Source organism: Lithobates pipiens, unplaced genomic scaffold (genome assembly GCF_037356315.1).
Source record: "Lithobates pipiens isolate NorthernLeopardFrog02 unplaced genomic scaffold, aLitPip1_a1.2 Scaffold_8, whole genome shotgun sequence".
NCBI classification, from domain to species: domain Eukaryota; kingdom Metazoa; phylum Chordata; class Amphibia; order Anura; family Ranidae; genus Lithobates; species Lithobates pipiens.
In genome coordinates, this window is record NW_027507903.1 from 90,759,058 (window position 1) to 90,780,040 (window position 20,983).

The 20,983-nt window shown below is 40.0% G+C and overlaps 1 protein-coding gene across 3 annotated transcripts in view; it reads right to left on the reverse strand.

The window, feature by feature from the left end:
* THSD4 (thrombospondin type 1 domain containing 4) overlaps nt 1-20,983 on the reverse strand; it is a 975,100-nt gene that overhangs the window by 134,851 nt on the left and 819,266 nt on the right. For all 3 annotated transcript variants that reach the window (XM_077470293.1, XM_077470292.1, XM_077470294.1), the window contains one exon: nt 5,684-5,888. In XM_077470293.1, coding sequence (XP_077326419.1) covers nt 5,684-5,888 — 205 coding nt within the window. The remainder of the gene's footprint in view (nt 1-5,683; nt 5,889-20,983) is intronic.

Consider the following 20,983-nt stretch of genomic DNA (forward strand, 5'->3'; position numbering starts at 1 on the left):
AGCTTAGCAGCCTTGAAAGTGGTCAGAAAAAAATATATTTTGCTTCCCAAAGACTTTATGTTGGGTTAAATGAGTAACCAGGGTTATGCATTTACTTCCAGCCCCCCCCCCCCCCCCCGTTTTCTTTCAAGAATGTTATTCATCCAGGTCATGGTATAGTTAATACCAGTTAGCCACAATCAAACTGACTTGTTCAGTAATGCTGAATATATTTCACCACTTATCAAGTGACTTTCTCCATTCTAATGGGTGTCTGCAATGTACCACAGCAGTTAAAGTAACAAGAGTAACTCGGTGAATTTTATCCAAACACTGTGGTGTATGTCAAGACATATGCTTATTGTCCAAGAACATGACACCCCCATCATGGCCCCACAGTAATTGAATTAAGTTGACTGAGTTCCCAATGTGGCTATAAATGCTGGAGTACAGCCCGGACATTTAGTGGAACTGAGGAAGCTACTTGGGTGATCTTGTAAAGTATGTGAAAGACAAGGAAAAACAGCAGCACAGGAGGTCTCCCAAAGTATAGTATGTAAAAGCAATATATAAATAGAAGCAAATAAACACACAATAGGAACACACAATGAACTCACAAGAGCAGTAGTACATACTCACCTTAAGGCTACTTTCACACCGAGGCGTTTTTCAGGCATTAAAGGGCTAAAAATAGCACCGGTAAAGTGCCTGAAAAACAACTCCCCTGCAGCCCCAGTGTGAGAGCCCGAGTGCTTTCACCCTCGAGCGATGCACTTGCAGGGCATTAGAAAAAGTGCTGCAACTAGCACCTTTGGTGCAGTGCGGGAGCGGCAAATTCACCACTCCTCCGTCGCCCATGCCATTGGAATCAATGGGCACCGCTGCCAAAGCGCCTGCAAATGTTTTCAGCAGTGGTGTTTTGTGGGCATTATTAACCCTTTATTTAGCTGCTAGCAGGGGTTAAAATCTCCCCACTAGCAGACGAAAAGCACTGCTATTACATTGGTAAAGCGCCGCCAAAATTAGCAGTGCTTTACCACTAACGCCTCCCCCCCCCCACCCCAGTGTGAAAGTAGCCTAAAAGGATCACGTATATAATAATTCCAGTGATCCACCACTCTCAGAAGGGAAGTGAGGCAGTCTTTGGCTGTGATAGCAACCTCTTTTCTGTAGATGCATACATTGATCCCAACCACTGCTCTCAGTCTTGACTGGAACAGCAAATAAAAACACTGCTCTCCTGCACCCTAGCAATGGTCAGAACATGTTTTAAGGCCTCCTCTTCCTCAACTTGGATGAGTGGTGAAAAGCCTTCAACATTACAGAACAAATGTAGTTTACTGTGACTATGAACTGCTAGCTGTTTACTTCCCTATTACCTTGACTAGTTAGACTTATTATCCCAATAACAAGATCAGACATGATAGGCAAAAAAAATAAAAAAGGTATGTAAAAGGGGGGGATGGAGTGGCAGAAAGAAACATGGAAGAACACTTTACTGACCACACAAGTATGGCACATTGTGGCCCTACTCTGCAAGCAGTTTAGTTCTAAGGAGAAGCATAGAGTTTGAACTGCGAGCACGTCTTAAATTATGCTACAAATAAAAATATGCAAACTGTTCAGGGATCGCAGTAATGAGATACAGTGACAAAAAAAGTAATGAGACAGGAGATGAGAGAAGTACACAGAAGGGTTCAAGCAGGCAAGAGTGAGCTGATATAACAGAGATCAGACAAAAACACAGAAAGATTTAGATTTTTTGTCCAAAGGCCATATAAAGTAAATATAACTAATAAACAATTTTTTTTTATTTATTTTTTTAAACAGGATTGTAGGCAATGTAGTAACAAAATGTAATGCCAAGCAAAGCAGAATCACGTTAAATGTACTGGTGATAACTAAGGCCTCAAAGAAAGTTCAGCTATCCAAAGAAGTAATGTTAATATCATAACCCAGCAACAGTTTGCATAAGATATATCGCCATTTTTGTAAAAGGGGCCAACATTCTCCTCCCTCTCATTGTTACTAAGGTTTAAAAGCATGAAAAGGTACCTATACTTTAAATCTTTAAGTTTACCACTGTCACTGATAAGAGCTTAATCAGTGCTTACTTTACACTTATACAACTGCAGGATTTTTCATACCAAACACAATCAGTGGCTGGGGGGTTACAGTTTGATTTGGGTGGGGGGTGTGTGTGTTTGTGTGTGTGTGGGGGGGGGGGGGATTTCAATTTCAAATGCCATTAAATTGAGTATTCATTAGGGTTTCCCCTCCCAATTGGTGTCATATGATAGAAGTCTTCTATTATATATGCATTTCAAAGGCTAAAAACTGCCCATTTTGTTTCTGTACTGCCAGTTCTCTTTCATTTTTATCTCTGTCAACCTTGTTTCAGCCTCTTGATTTACTAGTGCAATAAAGTATAACAATTCAAAATGCATATATACATTTTTACTGTGTTTCCTTTGCTTTCCTGCCTTAATTAATGTTATGTAATCAACTGTACAATTCCATACTATATAGTATCTAAAAGATGACCAATCACATATATATTTTTTTCATTCATTCTGCAGGCTGAACAGAAAATCTGCCTGATTCCTCCATCCACAATTGATGGACACATTTCCTACTTAGGTTTTTGTCAGAAGACCTTAACAGTGCACTGATTATATGCAGAAGTTGTTTGGCCAAGAAGTTTCTGTCTGTCGCTTTTGTTTTTTGATTGAATTAAAGGACATTAGACAGAAGGGTGCTGAAAGAGCCATGCATTGAGTGCATTTCAGCCTGTTCATCAGGAACCAGTACAATATTTTCTCCATTTATAGCCAGCTTAAGTCCAATTTGGAAAAACAGATGTTGATTATATATAAAACATTTTCATATCAAAAAATCTTAAAAAAAAAAAGATGTTCCTGTATGTTCTATTCATTTTCATCTGATAGGTATATTAACAATAACACAACATTTAAAATAAACACAAATCTAGCCTAGTATACAGCATTGTAAAATATTAAGCATCAAAATCTCAGATGAACACAAACAGAAACAGGAATCAGGAGTAGCATGTGTGTTCCTTCAACCACAGGTTGAAAGTGGTTGTAAACCCCCTGACCTATTTTTACATCTAGGTAAACCTATAATAAGGCTTACCTGTATGTACTGAAAATGCACTTTGCCTTGTAGTGCGCCAATGATGTCATCTGCGAATGCGCAGTAAAGAAACAGTCCACCGTGCCGTTTCTTCCCCAGCATGTGCCATGACTGATGGGTTCCACACGCATGTGCGGTAATGATGTCATGCGGTTTCGGTCAGTCACAGGGACAGAGTTCATGGCCCCGGAAGGAAGAGAGGTGAAGATGGATTCTTCCTGCAGTGGGGACAACGTGGACATCGCTGGCTTCATTTACAGGTAAGCACCACATAATAGACTAGTATACAATGCATAATAGCCCTTTATGCTTTTACTTTGCAGGGAATAAAGAGGACATAAAACCCATTAGGGCTTACTTCCTTGTAAAGGAAAGAAATGTGTTCAATTCCCCCATCAACACATTCAGTGTTGATGTAGGAATCCCTCCTGCAGAGCTATTGTATTCTGACAGTGGGATGTTTCCCGGCTGTCACTATACAATGATCACTGCTATAGTTTTCAGCAGTGATCACACTAAAAAAACAACCCGACATGCTGGTTGTACTGAAGTCGATGAATGGATCAATTTCAGTACAACCAGCCTACCCAATGACAGATCAAATTTGGATGGTTCCTACTGAACCAGCCAAATTTTGATCCGTCAATGGCCGGCTTTAGAATGTGCCAGAATTTGTACAAGATTTGCATCTCTCTGTGTGTGTGTTCAGCTAGCTTCCTCCTGTGATGGCTGTTGGTATTGGGGAAACCTGTGCCAGTGTATGTGTGCTGTACTAGGTTGCTACATGTGTCTCAATGGGTTCACCGTGCTAGTTGATGTCCAAGAATGTTCTTATAGCTGAGCCTGCCTCATCTTTATACCTTCCGTACCCTGATCTGTGACAGGTGGTTTCCCTACCAGGTAAACTTTATTGCAGTTACTGTGTTTTGCTATGGAATAGTAAGACTGGCTAGCTACAGTCCTACAATAACGAACCTTGGGCGTTTTCATTGGCCAGGCTGAAATGACATCAGTTCATTCATCTTAGCAAAACGCCAAAATTGTACAGTGAGCTGCATAAAGTGCGGACAGGCAAGTAAGAAGCTTTAATGGAGAAGAGACATAGCATGTTCCTTCTGTTCACAATTTTTAATTTTTTAAATACAGTTTCACTTTCATCACAATAAAACTAATGTTTCAAAATAGAATGCACGTTAATGGCTACTCAAAATTTCAGAAGAATAGAAATTTCTATTAAGCCAGTAATTTTTTAGATTTATGCCATTTGATTTTTTTTTTTATATACTTTAACTTAAATGCCCATTGCAATGCAGTTTGCCTATAAAACAGCATGTTAATTTGTGCACAGTATATAGAAATATTCAACTTGTAAAGCCTTATGCCTAGAGCATGAACTACATTTATGTCCATTCCAGGGGGTCATGAAGAAAGTAAAAGGGAATATCACATATGCTTTAACACACAATTAAAGCTTCTGAGACACCACTGTGAGCCTTTGGGCTGCCCTGGGCGACATCTTGCAGTATCCAATGGCCTCTGTGTGGTGGCATCTGGGAAACAGTTCCAGACATGAAGCAGCAATTGGTCTCATTACTCATTACTGAAGGCCTCTTACATTCTTTTCTAGGAGCTCAATAGACATTCACTCATTTGCATGATCAGGACATTTTCTCAAAGGCAAGACAAATATCTTTATTGTCAGATTAGGCATGCTCTTGAATGAGTACAGTTACTCAACTCTGGTTATAACATTTCATGCTACTTAGCAGCCCTTCTTCACAAGTCTTTTAAATCTTAATGGCCCTGGAAATCCCTTAGGGAAAACAGTCAACAGTTCACGTCCCCAACAGGACAGGAACTCCACTGAGCAATCACATGGAAAGCTTAGTTATATTACACTATATTCAGAGCACCTTTACCTTAAAGTGGAAGTAAACCCTTCTATTGTTTTCAGTCAAGGAAGCTGCCATCTTGGCCTCTAATGATTCTTCAACTGCCATAATGCTGCACATGTGATCAGTTATGAAACCAGCCATTGGATGGATTGAAAGTTTGGTTGAGAGCACAACCAATGTGAAAGTTAGCATTTCCGGCATGCCACGAATCTAAGTGTTTTTTGAAACTGGGTTTACTCCCGCTTTAACATCTCAACAGGAGGTACCTTTACTCCTTACTGAATTGGAAAAAAATGGATGATTGTTGAGACTTTTTTTCAATAAGACAAAAAAAAATTAAAAATATAAAAGATGCAGCAACCCACAGCAACACATCTGCACACATCTCATGTTCTTCTGAATAATATTTATGAAAGGTCAAAATGAAATTTATTGCAAGGACTTCAGGCAACACTCCAGTTTTTCTGCCTGGCTCTTTCAATCTTCAGATTTAAGTATGTCAAGCCTGGTGGTGCCATAATTGCCATCCACAGATAGAGTTTCAGCTGATTCAGCAAGAAGCAACTGAAATTTGATCTGTGTATGGTTAGCTGTAAGCGTCAGAAAAAGAACAGACTATTGCCCTAATTTACAGTTAGAGGAATATCACTTACCTAAGTAGTTGTTGCTTTTTGCCATTTCTGTAACATTAATTTTCTTGGCTCCTTCAGGAATTTCCACAATTTTATGATAACCAACTTTCGTTAAAATATGCTTAAAGACTCCTGATACAACTTTACATGCTGTATTATCTCCTCCACAAACTCCACACTTGTCAACCACTTTGTCAGATCCCAGGAAATCATCACAGCCAATCATCTGTAAAAAAATACAAATATATATTTGCCTGTCAATCTATTTTTTAAATTTTTTTATAGAAACACAAATTCAGAATACCAATGACCAAAACTCAATTTCCTGTTATCAATTGCTCCAGGTCATTCTTGTGGGAAATGTTAATTAAAGTTGGATCAAGCCAAACTTTTTTCCTCTCTTCAGTTTTAAAACACCTCTGTCACTTTTCCCATTCAGGAGTAAAGTAACGGGTTCTCTTGTAAGAACAATCATCCACACATGAATTACTTTCCTGCCACTCTTATGAATCAAAATTCCACACTCTAAGCTCCATGTCAGATGGAGCCGGAGCCTACAAAGGAGTAATTCTTCCTCATACTATCACATGGCAGCAGAGATTGGCCACTCATGCTCAAGTGTTATATCTAAGGAAGAGGCCACACATGCTACTCTACACCTAGAAGGTTCAGATATATAAAATTGCAGCAACAGAGTTGCAGGATAGAGAAGTAAGAGTGAATATCAGCAAGTGGAAAGCTACGTTCCCAATGAAAGGATTAGACATGAGTTCATATGTTGGTCACCAGGAAAGGAAGCAGGAGGTTTTAATTTTTTTCCAACTTTACTCAAAACTAAAATGTTTACGCCATCTTAACCTTTTCACATCTAGAAAAAAATGTGCCAATGTTTTTAGATTTCCGAATATAATTTTTACCAAGTAATTATGAATAATGTGATAAAATATAATAAAAAAAAATTGCGATACTGATAAGTACAGGATAAGCAGGGAGGTGTTAAAGGGAGCTTGCTGCTTTTCCCTTCATGAACAACTTTAATTGCCTGAATTCTCTACATTTTATCTTTTTGTTTATTGAGCAGTACACTGTTTTGAAGAAAATAGGAAGAAAGTACATCTCCACCTAAAAAAAAAGTGATATCCCCTTAATTAATTCGTATTCAAGGATTGACCAAGTCAAAAAATGAACGCACTTTGTGGACACATAATGAGAGAGAGAGAATTGGTAGAAAAGTATACATTTTATTACAACATAGTTAAGAAACATATGAACAACTTACAAACAACACCCTGTATGGACACAGTTACCAGTTAACTGATAATGCAGTTATAGAGGACTGGCACAAAGATTAATTTAACACTGTATCAAGGTAAAAGAAAATTTTCTGATCCAGTAATGCCTCCAAAAACTTGCTTGTCGATGTTTTTCACTAAAATATTTGCTTCCTCAGGACAGAAACTGGGTAGGTGCTGGTAAACTTGTGGCTCAAGGTGTGGGAGAACTTGACCAAACTGACAAACACCGTAGTGGGATACACATATATCATGTGGTCTATAGTAGATACCACTGGTATATAGTAGTCATGTATAGATATTTGAGTATAAAACACACACAGCGGTAAGCCACAAATTCCCACTATAAGGGTGTTCAATACAATATCAATAGTACCAAGAGATGGCACATAGATACCGAACTAAGTTATTAAATGGGTAAGAATACAGTCCCCTTAAGTATAGAGGTGAATGGAATAACTGAATGTGTAAAAGCTGGGGGAGACCTTTTGTTGGGGCTCAAGTTGATATTGCCGCATACATAGGGGAAAAATTTGCCCCTTTTGGTGCTACACCACTGTGGACAGCTTTCCTTGCTGTGTGAATTAATTCAGCATTAATGGCACACTGAGGACAGTATTTCCTCTGGATCTTTTAAAAATAACAGGTAACAACAGAAAAGGATGGTGATTAGAAGCATGAGAAAGGCATCTTCAGCAGCTGCAAGGCTACAAATGAATACATCTATTGTCCTGGGTAATGTCAATGATTCTTCACATCAGTTATTATGAATCGCCAAGGTATTTGCAAAGGTAAATGCACCCAATTAGCTGTGAAAAAGATACCGGCTTTGCTCACTGGATGCACAATCAATTTAAAAGTTAAAAAGAGAGAATTCTTAAACTTGGCTCAAGGTGAAGATAACACTTAGTTCATCTAGCTGTTTATCCCATATGGTATTAAAAGCTCCCAATCACAATACAGGAACATTAGAGTATTGTCCTACTAATTATATTGCTCCCTGCTTCTTGGACTATACTAAAAATTAGGTAATATATCTATATATTCCTGGTAATAACAATGAAACTCAATGTTTTCATTAATGAACACAAAGACGCATTGTGGCTCTAATGTCAAATTAACTCCAATAAGTTAGTTATTTATTCCATAACAAAAAGGGGTGTCCCTCTTGAGTACTATAGGATAACACTTAGTTTAAGCGGAATGTGCATTGCATTACACACCAAAGCAAGGTTAGTATAAATTAACAATGCTTATCATTGCTGTAGAATATTTAAAAGATTACAGACCTTAATCACTGTAATAAAAGTTATACAGTAAGTATTAGGTAATAACCTGTAATTTATCTGCAGGGTAGCAGAAAAATATAGCAATATGAAGCTGACTTTATAGATTAACTAGTTTAACGTCAACATCCTTTTAAATAAAATCGTACATGTAACCCCTAACTGACTACTATTTATTTTGTTTAATAGGATCACTTATAAAAGAAGCCAGTCCTCGTCTTGAAGTGCCATTTTTTCACTGTTTCCTGGCCACTGCAGGTATTGCACTTTTTCTAGTGCGTCAATTACCTGTTCCTCCAGCTGCACACAGTGGTTCTTGTCCTCAGGCTTGTATTGTACATGTAGTGACATACAAGTCAAAGGAAAGAACCACTGTGTGTGGCAGGAGGAACATGTATTCACACTCTCTGAAGTGTAGAATACCTAAAATGGTTAGGGAACAGTAAAGTAGTGATGTTTCAAGAAATGAGCATACATGGTCTTTTACAGGGCTGGTTTTATTTTATCCTTATTTATATACTTTTTTTTAATAAAAAACTGTTTTTGCATTTTTTCATCCTAGATAAGCATTTCGGAACAACTCATTTCCTTCAGCTTCTTTGCAGCTTCTTCCCATCTACATGCATGCACTCCAGTAACTGCTGTACATCCTTTCTATATTATCCCCAATGGAGGCTTGCCTGATGGTGACAGCATACCTGTGCTATGTGTGTCAGCACACTTGCTTGTCAACACCATTGGAAGAGCATGTAGCAGAGTAACAAAGCAGGAGATCAATTTGGGGAAAGTATGGACAGGATGAGGAATGGCAGGAAGTAAGCACTGCAAGGTGCAGGTCAAATGGGCGTTGAGGTGTACACACTTGCAGGAACAATGCGGGAATGCTGCTTTTCATTTGGCACCATGCATTCTATTGAAACTGGCTTGCTGTGCTGCCTTCTCCTTCTGCATTTCATCAACATGCTATCCCCAGATTTGCTGCTCCTTTACTCTCAGCACTGCATGGCACTTGAAGGCCTCATGCCTGCATGTTCACCATCTAGCTCTACCTGATGCAAAGGGAGCTGGAGCTTGAACTCGAGCAGACAGGGAAAGGTGGGAAACTGGCCAGGGAAGCTTGGGACACTGGAAAAAAAGGGGCCAGGATAAGAAGAATAAAAAGAAAAAAATTCTGCGCTATGGCCTAAAAAACCCAAAAGCAGCTACCACAATGTTGTAGCACAAAACAGTCCTCAGGAAGGATGTACTGGAAATGGAGCGACTACAAAGAAGGGCAACAAAGCTAATAAAGGGTCTGGAGGATATTAGTTATAAGGGAAAGGTTGCGAGCACTGAACTTATTCTCTCCGGAGAAGAGATATTTGAGAGGGGATATGATTTCAATTTATAAATACTGTATTGTTGACCCCACAATAGGGATAAAACTTTGTTGTGGGAGGGAGTTTAACAAGACACGTGGTCACTCATTAAAATTAGAAGAGAATAGGTTTAACCTTAAATTATGTAGAAAGTTCTTTACTGTAAGAGCGGCAAGCATGTGGAATTCCCTTCCACAGGCGGTGGTCTCAGCGGGGAGCATCGATAGTTTAAAAAAACTATTAGATAAGCACCTGAACGACCACAACATACAGGGATATACAATGTACTAGTGACATATAATCACACACATAGGTTGGACTTGATTGACTTGCGTCTTTTTTCAACCTCACCTACTATGTAACTATGTAACTATAACCACGAGTAGGAAACCAAAAAGTGCAGCACTATGTGTAAATATTGACCTCAGTTCCTTTGTGTACAGAAACTTCTGCTGTGTGACAATCATCACAAAAATCTAAAAATTCTAAAGAATTTATACAACAGAAAAGAGCAAGTGACTATCATAGTGAAATTAAAAAAGTGCACAAAATAAATATTTGCAGAGTCCATAGAGCAGGCATATGCAATTAGCGGACCTCCAGCTGTTGCAGAACTACAAGTCCCTTGAGGCATAGCAAGACTCTGACCACCACAAATATGACACCCAGAGGCAGAGGCATGATGGGACTTGTAGTTTTGCAACAGCTGGAGGTCCGCTAATTGCATATCCCTGCCATAGAGGAATATGAGCAATTAAAACATCAATCCTCAATACCAGCGGCCAACTTGGAACCCGGCAGACGGACGTTTTTTATGAATGCTATTAGCATTATCTACATTAATTTGTAAGTGCATCGGCTTAATAAAATGTACTTCGTTTATATGGATCTTCAATATGGGGAATGTTTTCTCTTTTTATTGTGGTATGATGTTCAGCTTTTAACACATACACCACGTGTATGAGCTGGCATTTTTGGAGGTGGTATTCTCGGGAGACAGTCCGGAGGTTCTATGCTCAGAAGTGGATCTAGAGAAAAGCTGTGGGGATATAAGAGCCCCTGGGAATGGTCCTAAGATCCTTTTGACCACTATAATATAGTGGTCCTCTCGTTCTGGTAAACTCCTGCTTGTCTCATCTGGGTGGTGTGGTGCACATGAGATCCGGTATTTGGAAGCTTTTTTCACCTTTTTGATCACTCTGGCTGAGAAGACATTCTTACTCTTGGACTTTCCTATAATATTTGAAGTATTGGGGATTGATGTTTTAACCACTCATATTTCTCTATGGACTCTATTAAAATATGATGTTCAGTTGCTATTTTCTGTTGTACAAATTATTTTACATTTTTTTTTTTTAAGATTGTCACACAGCAGATGTTTCTGCACACAAAGAACTGAGGTTCAGGATTTACACATAGTGCTGCACTTTTTGGTTTTGAGGATAAGGAAAGCAGAAGGCAGCAGGAAGAGGTGGGAGGACAGGGCCGAAGGAGAAAGTAGGGCCTATTCTGCTAGAGGAGTCAAAAAAGAGAAGAGGAGAGATGGGAGGAAGAGCAAGCTGTGGGTGTGGTTTACTACTGATCACTGCTGACATATGACACTTGATACACCAATACTCACATTGTCTTCATTTTTTTTGCATACCTACTCCCAAGCGCCAGCTCGCTGATTACATCAGGGCTGAGAGGATCTTGACAGGAGTATTGAGACAAGGTTCTGTGGTGTTTTCAGGAAGATATGTACAGAACCCTGCCAGCTCCTCCCACCAGTATTAAATTTAGACCCAGTATTGGCATCACTGGGTCCAAAATAGGGTATGCAATGAAAATGGAAAGGTTTTATTAAAACATTTAAAAAAAAGAAAGAAAGATACACCATCTTCCGCAGGTTATAGTCTGTCCCATGTATGTATATTTGTCCTTCCAGAAGTATGATTGACGTTTACCTAAATTGCCAGTAAAGTGTTTGCACATACATATGACTTTTGTTCCTACAGAAACAGATGTTATAATGTCATGAAAACCACTATCTGTACATGCTGTTCATGCTCACTGTCCCTTCCTCCTTCTCTGTATCTCCGCGGCAGCCTGATATTGTGCAGAACAGCCATATATTGCCATATTTACTGAGCATGCTCCAAATTGAGTTCCTTTCTAAGCTGTTAATTTCCTTCTTTTTCTTATCTGTGCAGCCCATATAACTTTAGAGTCACATATGTGGATGTATACACTCTGAATACTCTGTATACACTCTGTATACATTACACCCGCTCCCTCCCTCCTCCTCTATGCCCACTCCTCTATATACTATGGGGGTGAGATATTCCATGCTGATTAATGGAGGCTTCACTTCCCTGTAATTCCTAGCACATACAAAAACAATAGACACAGGCTGGAGGAATGTTAAACAGGCTGCGATTGGCAGAACCTCGCCCTAAATAGCCACACCATGTTTTTTCACAAAAATAATAAATATTTGAGTTCAAATACTTTTAAATGTAAAATTTTACATTAATTTTTTTAATCATTAAATTATTTTAAATTGTATTATATTTTAGATCATTAACAAATTAATACATTACAAAAAAACTATTTTTAAAAGAAAATGAAAACTTATACACGCCACAAAAAAAGAAACTATGCCAGACACATAGACAAGTGTGTATTCTAGGACCCTGTTCAATTATCATAGCAACCATATTTATTCCCTAAAAAGGAGGAAAGGGCCAACAGGAGAGGTGTGGTCTCCTGTATTTCAATGTATATGATCCAGATAATCTTCATCAATAAAATATAGTGACTACCAGGCCCTTTATTTATTTAAATAAGCAGATTTGTACTTACCTGCTCTGTGCACTTCCATTCCAAAGAGCGGTCTTGAACCTGTTCTTCTCAGGTCCTCCGCCAGAGCGCCTCCTCTTCTTGGTGTGCCACCACAGGAAGCCGCTTAAAATCATGGCACACCTGCATGCTTAATTCCGAGCCATACTGCCTGTGTCTATTAACACAGATGGCGCTGCTCGGCCTCGCCCCCCCCCCCCCCCCCCACACTCCCTTGTTACAGAATTTGACTGACAGTAGTGGGAATTAATGGCTCCATTGGCCTGCGAGTAGGAGAAAATAGGTGAGAGCCACTCTAGATGGGCGCAGCTCTGGATCGAATGATGACTCAGTTAAGTATTAACAAACAAAATGGGCAAGCAAGCAGGCATGCAGCAAAGCAAGCAGGCCAACCAGCAAGTGACAAGGGGGTGGGACTTTAAATGAAGCAACTGGTTTGTAATTCAATAAATTGGTGGATAGATAGGATGTTTATTGAATCATACACAATAGGTAACATACCTATTGCTAATTTCAGTTTAAAAAGCAGTTGAACATGGTAATGACACTGGTAACAACTGATATACATGATAAAATTATAAAGTCCACCAATAGCATATGAGGTATACAGTTGCTGCAAGGTGGTGCCTGCATGACCTATGGCCTTGATATTTCTGTGTCATAAATGAAACATAAACCATGTATAAAAGATATAAAGGTAAGGTTGAAATAAAGGCATGGCATAAGGTAGCTCAACACGTTTCGTGGCTCAATGGCACTCATCAGGAGCAGGTGTGTGGTGCATCTGTAATTTAAAGGATAATCTATCATATATCGACATGAAAACGGATGGGGTAAAAGTAACCCCCCCCCCCCCCGAAAAGCATGTGTACTCACTGGGATCCATATGCTGATGGTGAGAGAGCCGAGAGCAGTGGACCATACGGGGGTATTATGAGCGGGAGCTGAGGAGGGCAGCCCAACGGCGACACCCTGTATAGGGTGAGGAGTGAACTGTGCAGATGTGAAAGAACCAAAATATGAGTAAATCAATGAAAAAATTATGGTGAAGGAAAGGTGAGGAATGGGTGAAAGAATACCTGCCTGATTATTAAATGCCAGAATTTAAGTGATAGAATAAATAGATGTAGTTCATGGAGTGTAGGGTTACCTAGTGCCTTCTGGAGAGGACAATGTCCAAGAGAGTGCAAGTGATCCAATCAGTGGAGTGTCTCAAGTGTCAGACCCCCCCTCCCCGGAAGGACACCCATATAGGCACCATCGAGGGACAGCCTACAGACGTCAGGTGCTTACTCAGTTAAGTATTAGGGGTGTAAGGGTCCATACTGATACCAACACATTTTTTACCTTAATGCAAAAAAATGCATTAAAGAGGTTGCAAAGGTGTTTTATCTTCATGTCTTCTATGCATGAACATAAAATGTCTTCTGTGTGCAGTAGCCCCCCTCAGCTTCCCTAATGCTTACCTAAGGTCCCACTCTGTCCAGCGATTTCCACGAGTGTCTCAGCCATCCAAGATTCTTCCTCCTGGATTGGCTGAGGCACAGCAGCGGCACCGTTCACTCCTGTTGCTGTGAATCAAAGTCAGCTAGCCAAACAGGAGAGAGAGGGGCTCCATGTCTGAATGGACACAGGGAGCTGTGACTTAGCTCAGGTGCCCCCATAGCAAGCGGCTTCATGTGGGGGCACTGAACAGGAGGGAGGGGCCAGGAGCACAGAAGAAGTACCCGAGAAGAGGAAGATCCAGGCTGCTCTGTGCAAATCTACTGCACAGAGCAGGTAAGTATAAAATGTGTGTTATTTTTATAGGAAAAAAAAACAAGACTTTACAATTTTAAGGTAAAAAATGTGTTCTGTTTAGGCTTTAGAATCCCTTTAACATGCCATTAGCTGATATACAGGGAACAGAGTATGAATAAATATATTCCTGCTCAGGTCTGAACCAGGAAAAAAACTAATTGTAAAATATGTTGAGTTTGATGTAATGAAGTAGAGGGCTAGGTCCAATGAAATGCATGGTTTATACAGCATATGACTGTAGAAATAATATCTTGTTTTCAGTCAGACCAGGCCTGTAGTCACAAATAGCTGGTAGAACGTGGGCTACTGCGTAATGTAGCTTAGTAGAGTCATTTTGAGATAGATCTGCTATGTTATTCAGTCAATAACGGTTGTGAAATGCATTCCATAAACAATAATGGACAGTAAAACCTGTGAAAATCTCTTGTATAGTCTATCAAAGAGTGTCACATGCACCAACTATAATATATTTCATATGTTCCACGTCGACACAAGTTGCGCTTTAGATAATTGAATGTGATTGTATAAAATGCCTCAACATAATAATATGGAGGAATGTGTAGGGAGAGACATCACACGGTTCTTCTCTCTACATACCATAGAGAACAATAGCTGCCAAGCTGAGATTCAGCTCCGAACATCTGCTTCTATTTGTAGCGATATGAATCTGCTATTCAATAGACTGAAGATTAATAACCTATAAATATAGTTAATATAAAACAATTGGAGTTGTTAAGTGATTATCCAGTAAGGCCAGAAAACACTCACAGGTCTAATCCTTTCATGGCAAGAACAGTGTGAACTATTAAGACAAGGGGTAACAAGACATGATAGATTAAATACAGGTGGGATATCCCACTGACCTCATGCATTTTCTTCTTGTGCCTCTCAAAGTAAGTGCTTAGCATTATAACTGATTGCTCCCTAGTGAAACATTTCTTATTGTTATAGTTCTGACTCAAAACCTTATTGAACATAAAATAATTGATATGTAGCCATTAATGCAATAAAGGAAAGCAACTGCTTGAGGGATTATTACGTTATTTTAATGGAAGCACATTTACAGACATACCTGGGCCATAAACAGACTGGCCGATTAGGCCTCTCAGTCTGGTTGCACACTGATGAATACTGATGTATGATCAGGATCGGTCAAAATGCTTAAAGTGGTTCTAAAGGCAACACATTTGTTTACCCTAATGCATTCTTTGCATTAAAGTAAAAAAAAAAATTCCCCCCTCACCTCCCTATATACTTACTGGAGTCCTACCTCGATCCCGTCTTCAGCGTTGCTGGTCTGTCTTCCTCTCCTCACAAGACACACAGGCAGAAGTGGGAGTCATTGGCTTTTTCTTTTCTCAATCAAATCCTGTGAGGAGGGAGCTGGATTGGGGTCAAGCCACACTGGCTGTGTCAATAGATGCACACAGCTCAGCTCGTGAGCAAGCCCTCCGGTGTGCTTCCCATAGCTTGCTATGGGGGCACGCACAGAAGATGTGGAGTGGAGAGAGCCAGGGTGACACCACAAAAGGAGTTTTGGGGCTGCTCTGGGCAATACCTATTGCCCAGAGCAGATTAGTATTAAATGTTTTCTTATTTTTTGAAAAAAAGCCTTTACTACCTTTGAAATTAAATATAAGAAAAAAATAACTCACATATGCAAGACAAACTGACATTTTTGCACGTAATTCTTAGCATTATGCATAATAGAACAGGCATAATAAAAATACAGCAGATAGGTTGCATTTTAAAAGCTAAAACTTTTATTTTTTTGTAACTTTTGGATAGAGTAGAAAATGCCTAAAGGCATCATTTACATTTTGCACCAAAAATAATAATTGCACCCACACTGAACATGTGTACTTATCAAATTTATGCATTTGAGTCCATAATACACTGCAACCATGATCAGTGAATTACAGGAGTAATGCACAGGCTCCAGCAAACTATTCCTCTAGGCTTAGGTCCATACAGAGATGCCAGACTTCAGTTATGGGTCTGGAGAAAATATCAGTGGATTAAAAGTGCAGTGATGTCACCGTACTTGTGCTGCATCGAGAAATAGGATTCCTCCTGCTGCAGTGGAAGATGGAGCATGTAGTCTGTCCGTTCACAGATCACTGTAAATGGATGATACAGCCGTGCAAGCAGAGCCATCAACAGCCACACCAAATTCACAAAATGGCCGGAGGCTGCAGGGAGAAAGACCCTGAGATTCAGTAAGGAGAGCTGCAAACTCTGACCATGTTTCCTTTAATATAGATGTAACATGGTCAGAAAGATGGATATAGCTTTTTAAACCCAGTCATGGTGGTATTTTTCTTTGTATCCCTGTTGGATTGATTTATAATTTCTATTTGTCCTGGTACCTTCTGCCAATAGGACAGATAGAAATACAGAACATAGAGACAGCTGTATAATGGTGACCATACACACTTCAATATTTTATTTATTTATTTTCCAGTTGATCTCTCTTGATAGGAATAAATGATAATGGAGTACCCAATCAATCAATATGCCACAAATGGGGAAGTGGAGTTTGATAAACAGTTGGAAGATACCATAATAAGTTCCCCTGACTTCTCTGTCAAGAGCAATGGAACAACCATCCACCCATCCCCACATGGCAGGGTGCTAGGTGTTATCCTGGACTCTGAACTCTCCTTTCAGCTCCACATCCAATCACTTTCCAAAGCTTGCCACCTCAACCTCCAAAACATCTCTAAACTACGTCCCTTCCTAACCAATGAAACCACAAAGCTCTTGATTCACTCCCTGGTTATCTCTCGCCTCTACTACTGCAAATCCCTCCTCATTGGCTTACCTTTAATTAGGCTATCCCCCTTCAGTTCATCATGAATGCTGCTGCGAGACTCATCCACCTCACAAACCGCTCAGCATCTGCTACCCCTCTCTGCCAATCCCTCCATTGGCTGCCACTTGCCCAACAAACTCAATTCAAAATACTAATACTTACTTACAAAGCCATCCACAATTCTGCCCCCAGCTACATCACTAGCCTAGTCTCAAAATACCAACCTAATCGCCCACTTCGTTCCTCCCAAGACCTCCTGCTCTCTATCTTCCTCATGACCTCCTCCCATATCCACCTCCAGGACTTCTCCTGAGCCTCGTCCATCCTCTGGAATTCACTACCCCAATCTGTCAGAATGTTTCCAAATGTATCCACTTGTAGGCGGTCTCTGAAAACTTTCCTCTTCAGAGAAGCCTATCCTGCCTCCATCTAACAACTGCACTATTTTCTCCATGAGCTCATCCCCCACAGCTATTACCCTTTTGTATAACTTGACCCTCCCTCTTAGATTGTAAGCTCTAACGAGCAGGGCCCTCTGATTCCCCCTGTCTTGAATTGTATTGTATTGTAATGTCTGCCCTAATGTTGTAAAGCGCTGCATAAACTATTGACGCTATATAAATCCTGTATAATAATAATAATAATAATAATAATAATAATAATAATCTATTGCATCTATAGCTCTAGTCTACATTTATCAGAAGAGAGGTTATGGCTGTTTGGATTATTGACGCTTTGATTAATTTTGATTGATCAGATACTAAAATCATGTATGGCAACCATTAGAGTGGGTTTTCCTCACTTTTGAGGGATTTCTTCATACTTCCTTCTGCATCTGTAGGAAATTAAGTGGGACACAGAGAGAAACAAAAAAAAAATGGCTTCTGACCATTCCCTATTATATCCAAAACGAAAAATAAAATGTATTGGCTTCAAAGAAATTGTAAAGGCTCATTATTTTTTTTGTAAATAGCAAATATGTTATACTTACCTCCTCTGTGCAGTTGGTTTTGCACAGAGCAGCCTGGATCCTCCTCTCCTCGGGTCCCTCTTCACTGCTCCTAACCCGTCCCTCCTTTGAGTGCCCCTCAGCCAGTAGCTTGCTACAGGGCGCACTCAAGCTGAGTCAGAGCTCTGTGTATCCATTCAGACACAAAGTCCCAACCTGGCCCCACCCCCTCTCTCCCCTTATTGGCTGATTGACTTTGATTGACAGACACAGGAAACAATGGCACTGCTGCTATGTGTCAGCCAATCAGGAGGATTGTCCTGGACGGCTGAGGGGATTGTGGACATCACTGGAGAGAGAAGGGGCTCAGGTAGGCAATTAGGGGGATGCTGGGGAGGCTGCTACACACAGAATGTTTTTTTTATTTTAATGTATAGACTGCAAAAAAAAAAAAAAACCTTCTGTCTTTACAACTCATTTAAATACACTTCAGGGAACAAGTGGACTGGCTTGACTTAAATCTGACCAATTTATAAATGGTGAACACAGTCAATTCTCCTAGACTATCTGTCATTTTTTCTTAGGTTTTAATAAAATAAGCTCATAGTAAAACCAGTAGAGTTTCTGAGGATTGCAAAGCAGCGCCTCCATACAAAGAAAGCAGCAGGTATGCTAAGGACTGCTAGGTTAATGCCAACCTTTAGGCACACTTTGCCACCAAAAAAAAGATAATCTCTATGAGCACACAAAGCCAGAAATTCAATTCAAAATAAAAGGAATACCTTAGACTCCCCCATGTTGATGTGTAGCTAAACTTAACATTTTACAAAATGCAGCTGCACATGATTGGCTATGTGTTTTCCACTGGAGGGAGTGTTATTAGCAACAACAGACAGTTGCAATGTCAGCCACAACCTTGCCCTCAATTGAAGTCCTAAATGACAGGTGAAAGGTCCTAAGTCTGGTCTTGAGGGTGATAGACTTTTACAGGACCAAAACACGAGTTAATACAGTATTTCTGTACAGGCTTATTTTATTTTTTATTTTATTTTTGCTGTACCCAGAGTTTACATTTAATAATAATACACTTATTATAATTCATTATTGACAATCAGTCATAATATAGGACCACACAGACATAACAGACAAACTTGCAAAACATCACCAAAGGTGACCATGAGGCTCCCTTGCAATTGCTTTCAATATCAATCAGATATCAATCAGCTTTTGTCAGCAAAAGTTCCTCAGATCTCTTTTAAATCTTACCAAAGTCGGAATAAATATGACTTGTGGGATGTCTCTGAAATCTCAAAGTGAATTTGATACAAAAAAAACTACCAACTGCATACAAAGTAGCTTTTATTTCCCTCTCAGGGATCTTCACAAGAAATATCCTTTGGTCAAAGATAAACTATTGCTGTAGGCAATTTGATCCCCATTGTCTCAAGTAAAATTACTTTACATACAGAAAATGTAATTTGGTAGTTTACTCTTTGTATGGAATAGATATTAATGCTCCTGCTGTTTTAGGGAAACAACACATTTACATTTTTGTTAAGGTTTAGGTCAGTGATGGCGAACATTGGCACCCCAGATGTTTTGGAACTACATTTCCCATGATACTCAATTACACTGCAGAGTGCATGAGCATCATGGGAAATGTAGTTCCAAAGCATATGGGGTGCCAAGGTTCACCACCACTGGTTTAGGTTAAGCCTGGGTATTATACATGCATATTGATTAAAATAACATACAGCATATTTGCCTAGATTTCCATACTTTTTACATACAGTTGTTATTTTATAGAATACTGTTCTTTGAAAAATAGATGAAGAACATTATTTTAAAGATTTTTAACTCATTAATAGAACATTGGATTATAGGTTTGCATTAAGTTTTGGGAGGGATTCTTGTGACGACGAATATCCACAGTAATGAATACTAGACACACAGATGTGACTTAAAAGCTTTTTAAAGTATAGAGGTACTCAAGCCAGTGGCAGTTCTCCACATTGGTATTTTTTGAAAAATGCTTTTTGAAAGCTTTGACCCCTTTTCTACTGCCTAACACAGATGAGCAGAGGCAAAATGGTGGGCTTTAATCCACATGCCACACATATGTATCGCTGGGCAGCTGATGTTTATGTGCTGAGAGCATGCTCACTGGGGCACTTCCAGCACAAAGGCCGAGCTTTCAAAGACAGCTCTCAGTCCAGACTAAGGCCCCTTGCACACTGGGGAGGTGTGGACATCTGCGGTAAAGTGGCGATATTTTTAGCGCCGCTTTACCGACGTTTTAGCGGTGGTATTTTTTTTTAACCACCGCTAGCACCTGAAAAAGGGTTAAAACCGCCCACAAAGTGCTGCTGTAGCGGAGCTTTGCTGATGGTATAGCCGCTTTTCCCCATTGATTTCAATGGGTAGGAGCGGTGAATATATCGCTCCTTCATCGCTCCAAAGATGCTACTAGCAGGACTTTTTTTACTGTCCTGCTAGCGCACCGCTCCAGTGTGAAAGCCCTCCGGCTTTCACACTGGAGTGAAAGGAGGCACTATACAGATGCTATTTTTAGCGCTGTAGCCCCTGAAAATGCCTCAATGTGAAAGGGGCCTAAAGATCAGTAAGGTCCCTTTCACACTGAGGCATTTTTCAGGCCCCCCACTAGCGGCTGAATGCCACCGCTAAAACGACGGTAAAGTGGCAGTTTTACCGCCGACGCCCGCACTGCCCATGTGAAAGGGGCCTAACCAGCGTAACTGGCTTCCAGTCATCACATGACCACTGTGACAGTGGTCATATGATCATTGATCCTTCCCTCCCTCCGATGTTCGGAACTGTTTAAAGGGATGTCTGGGTGGGCGGTAAGGGGTTACTTTAGCAAATTCAGTTGATGTCTGATGCATATAAGGAGCCAATTCCTCCTCCATTTGTGTCTCACACACTCCCCCTCCGAGACAGTGCTTCCCACAGTGAGAAGCAG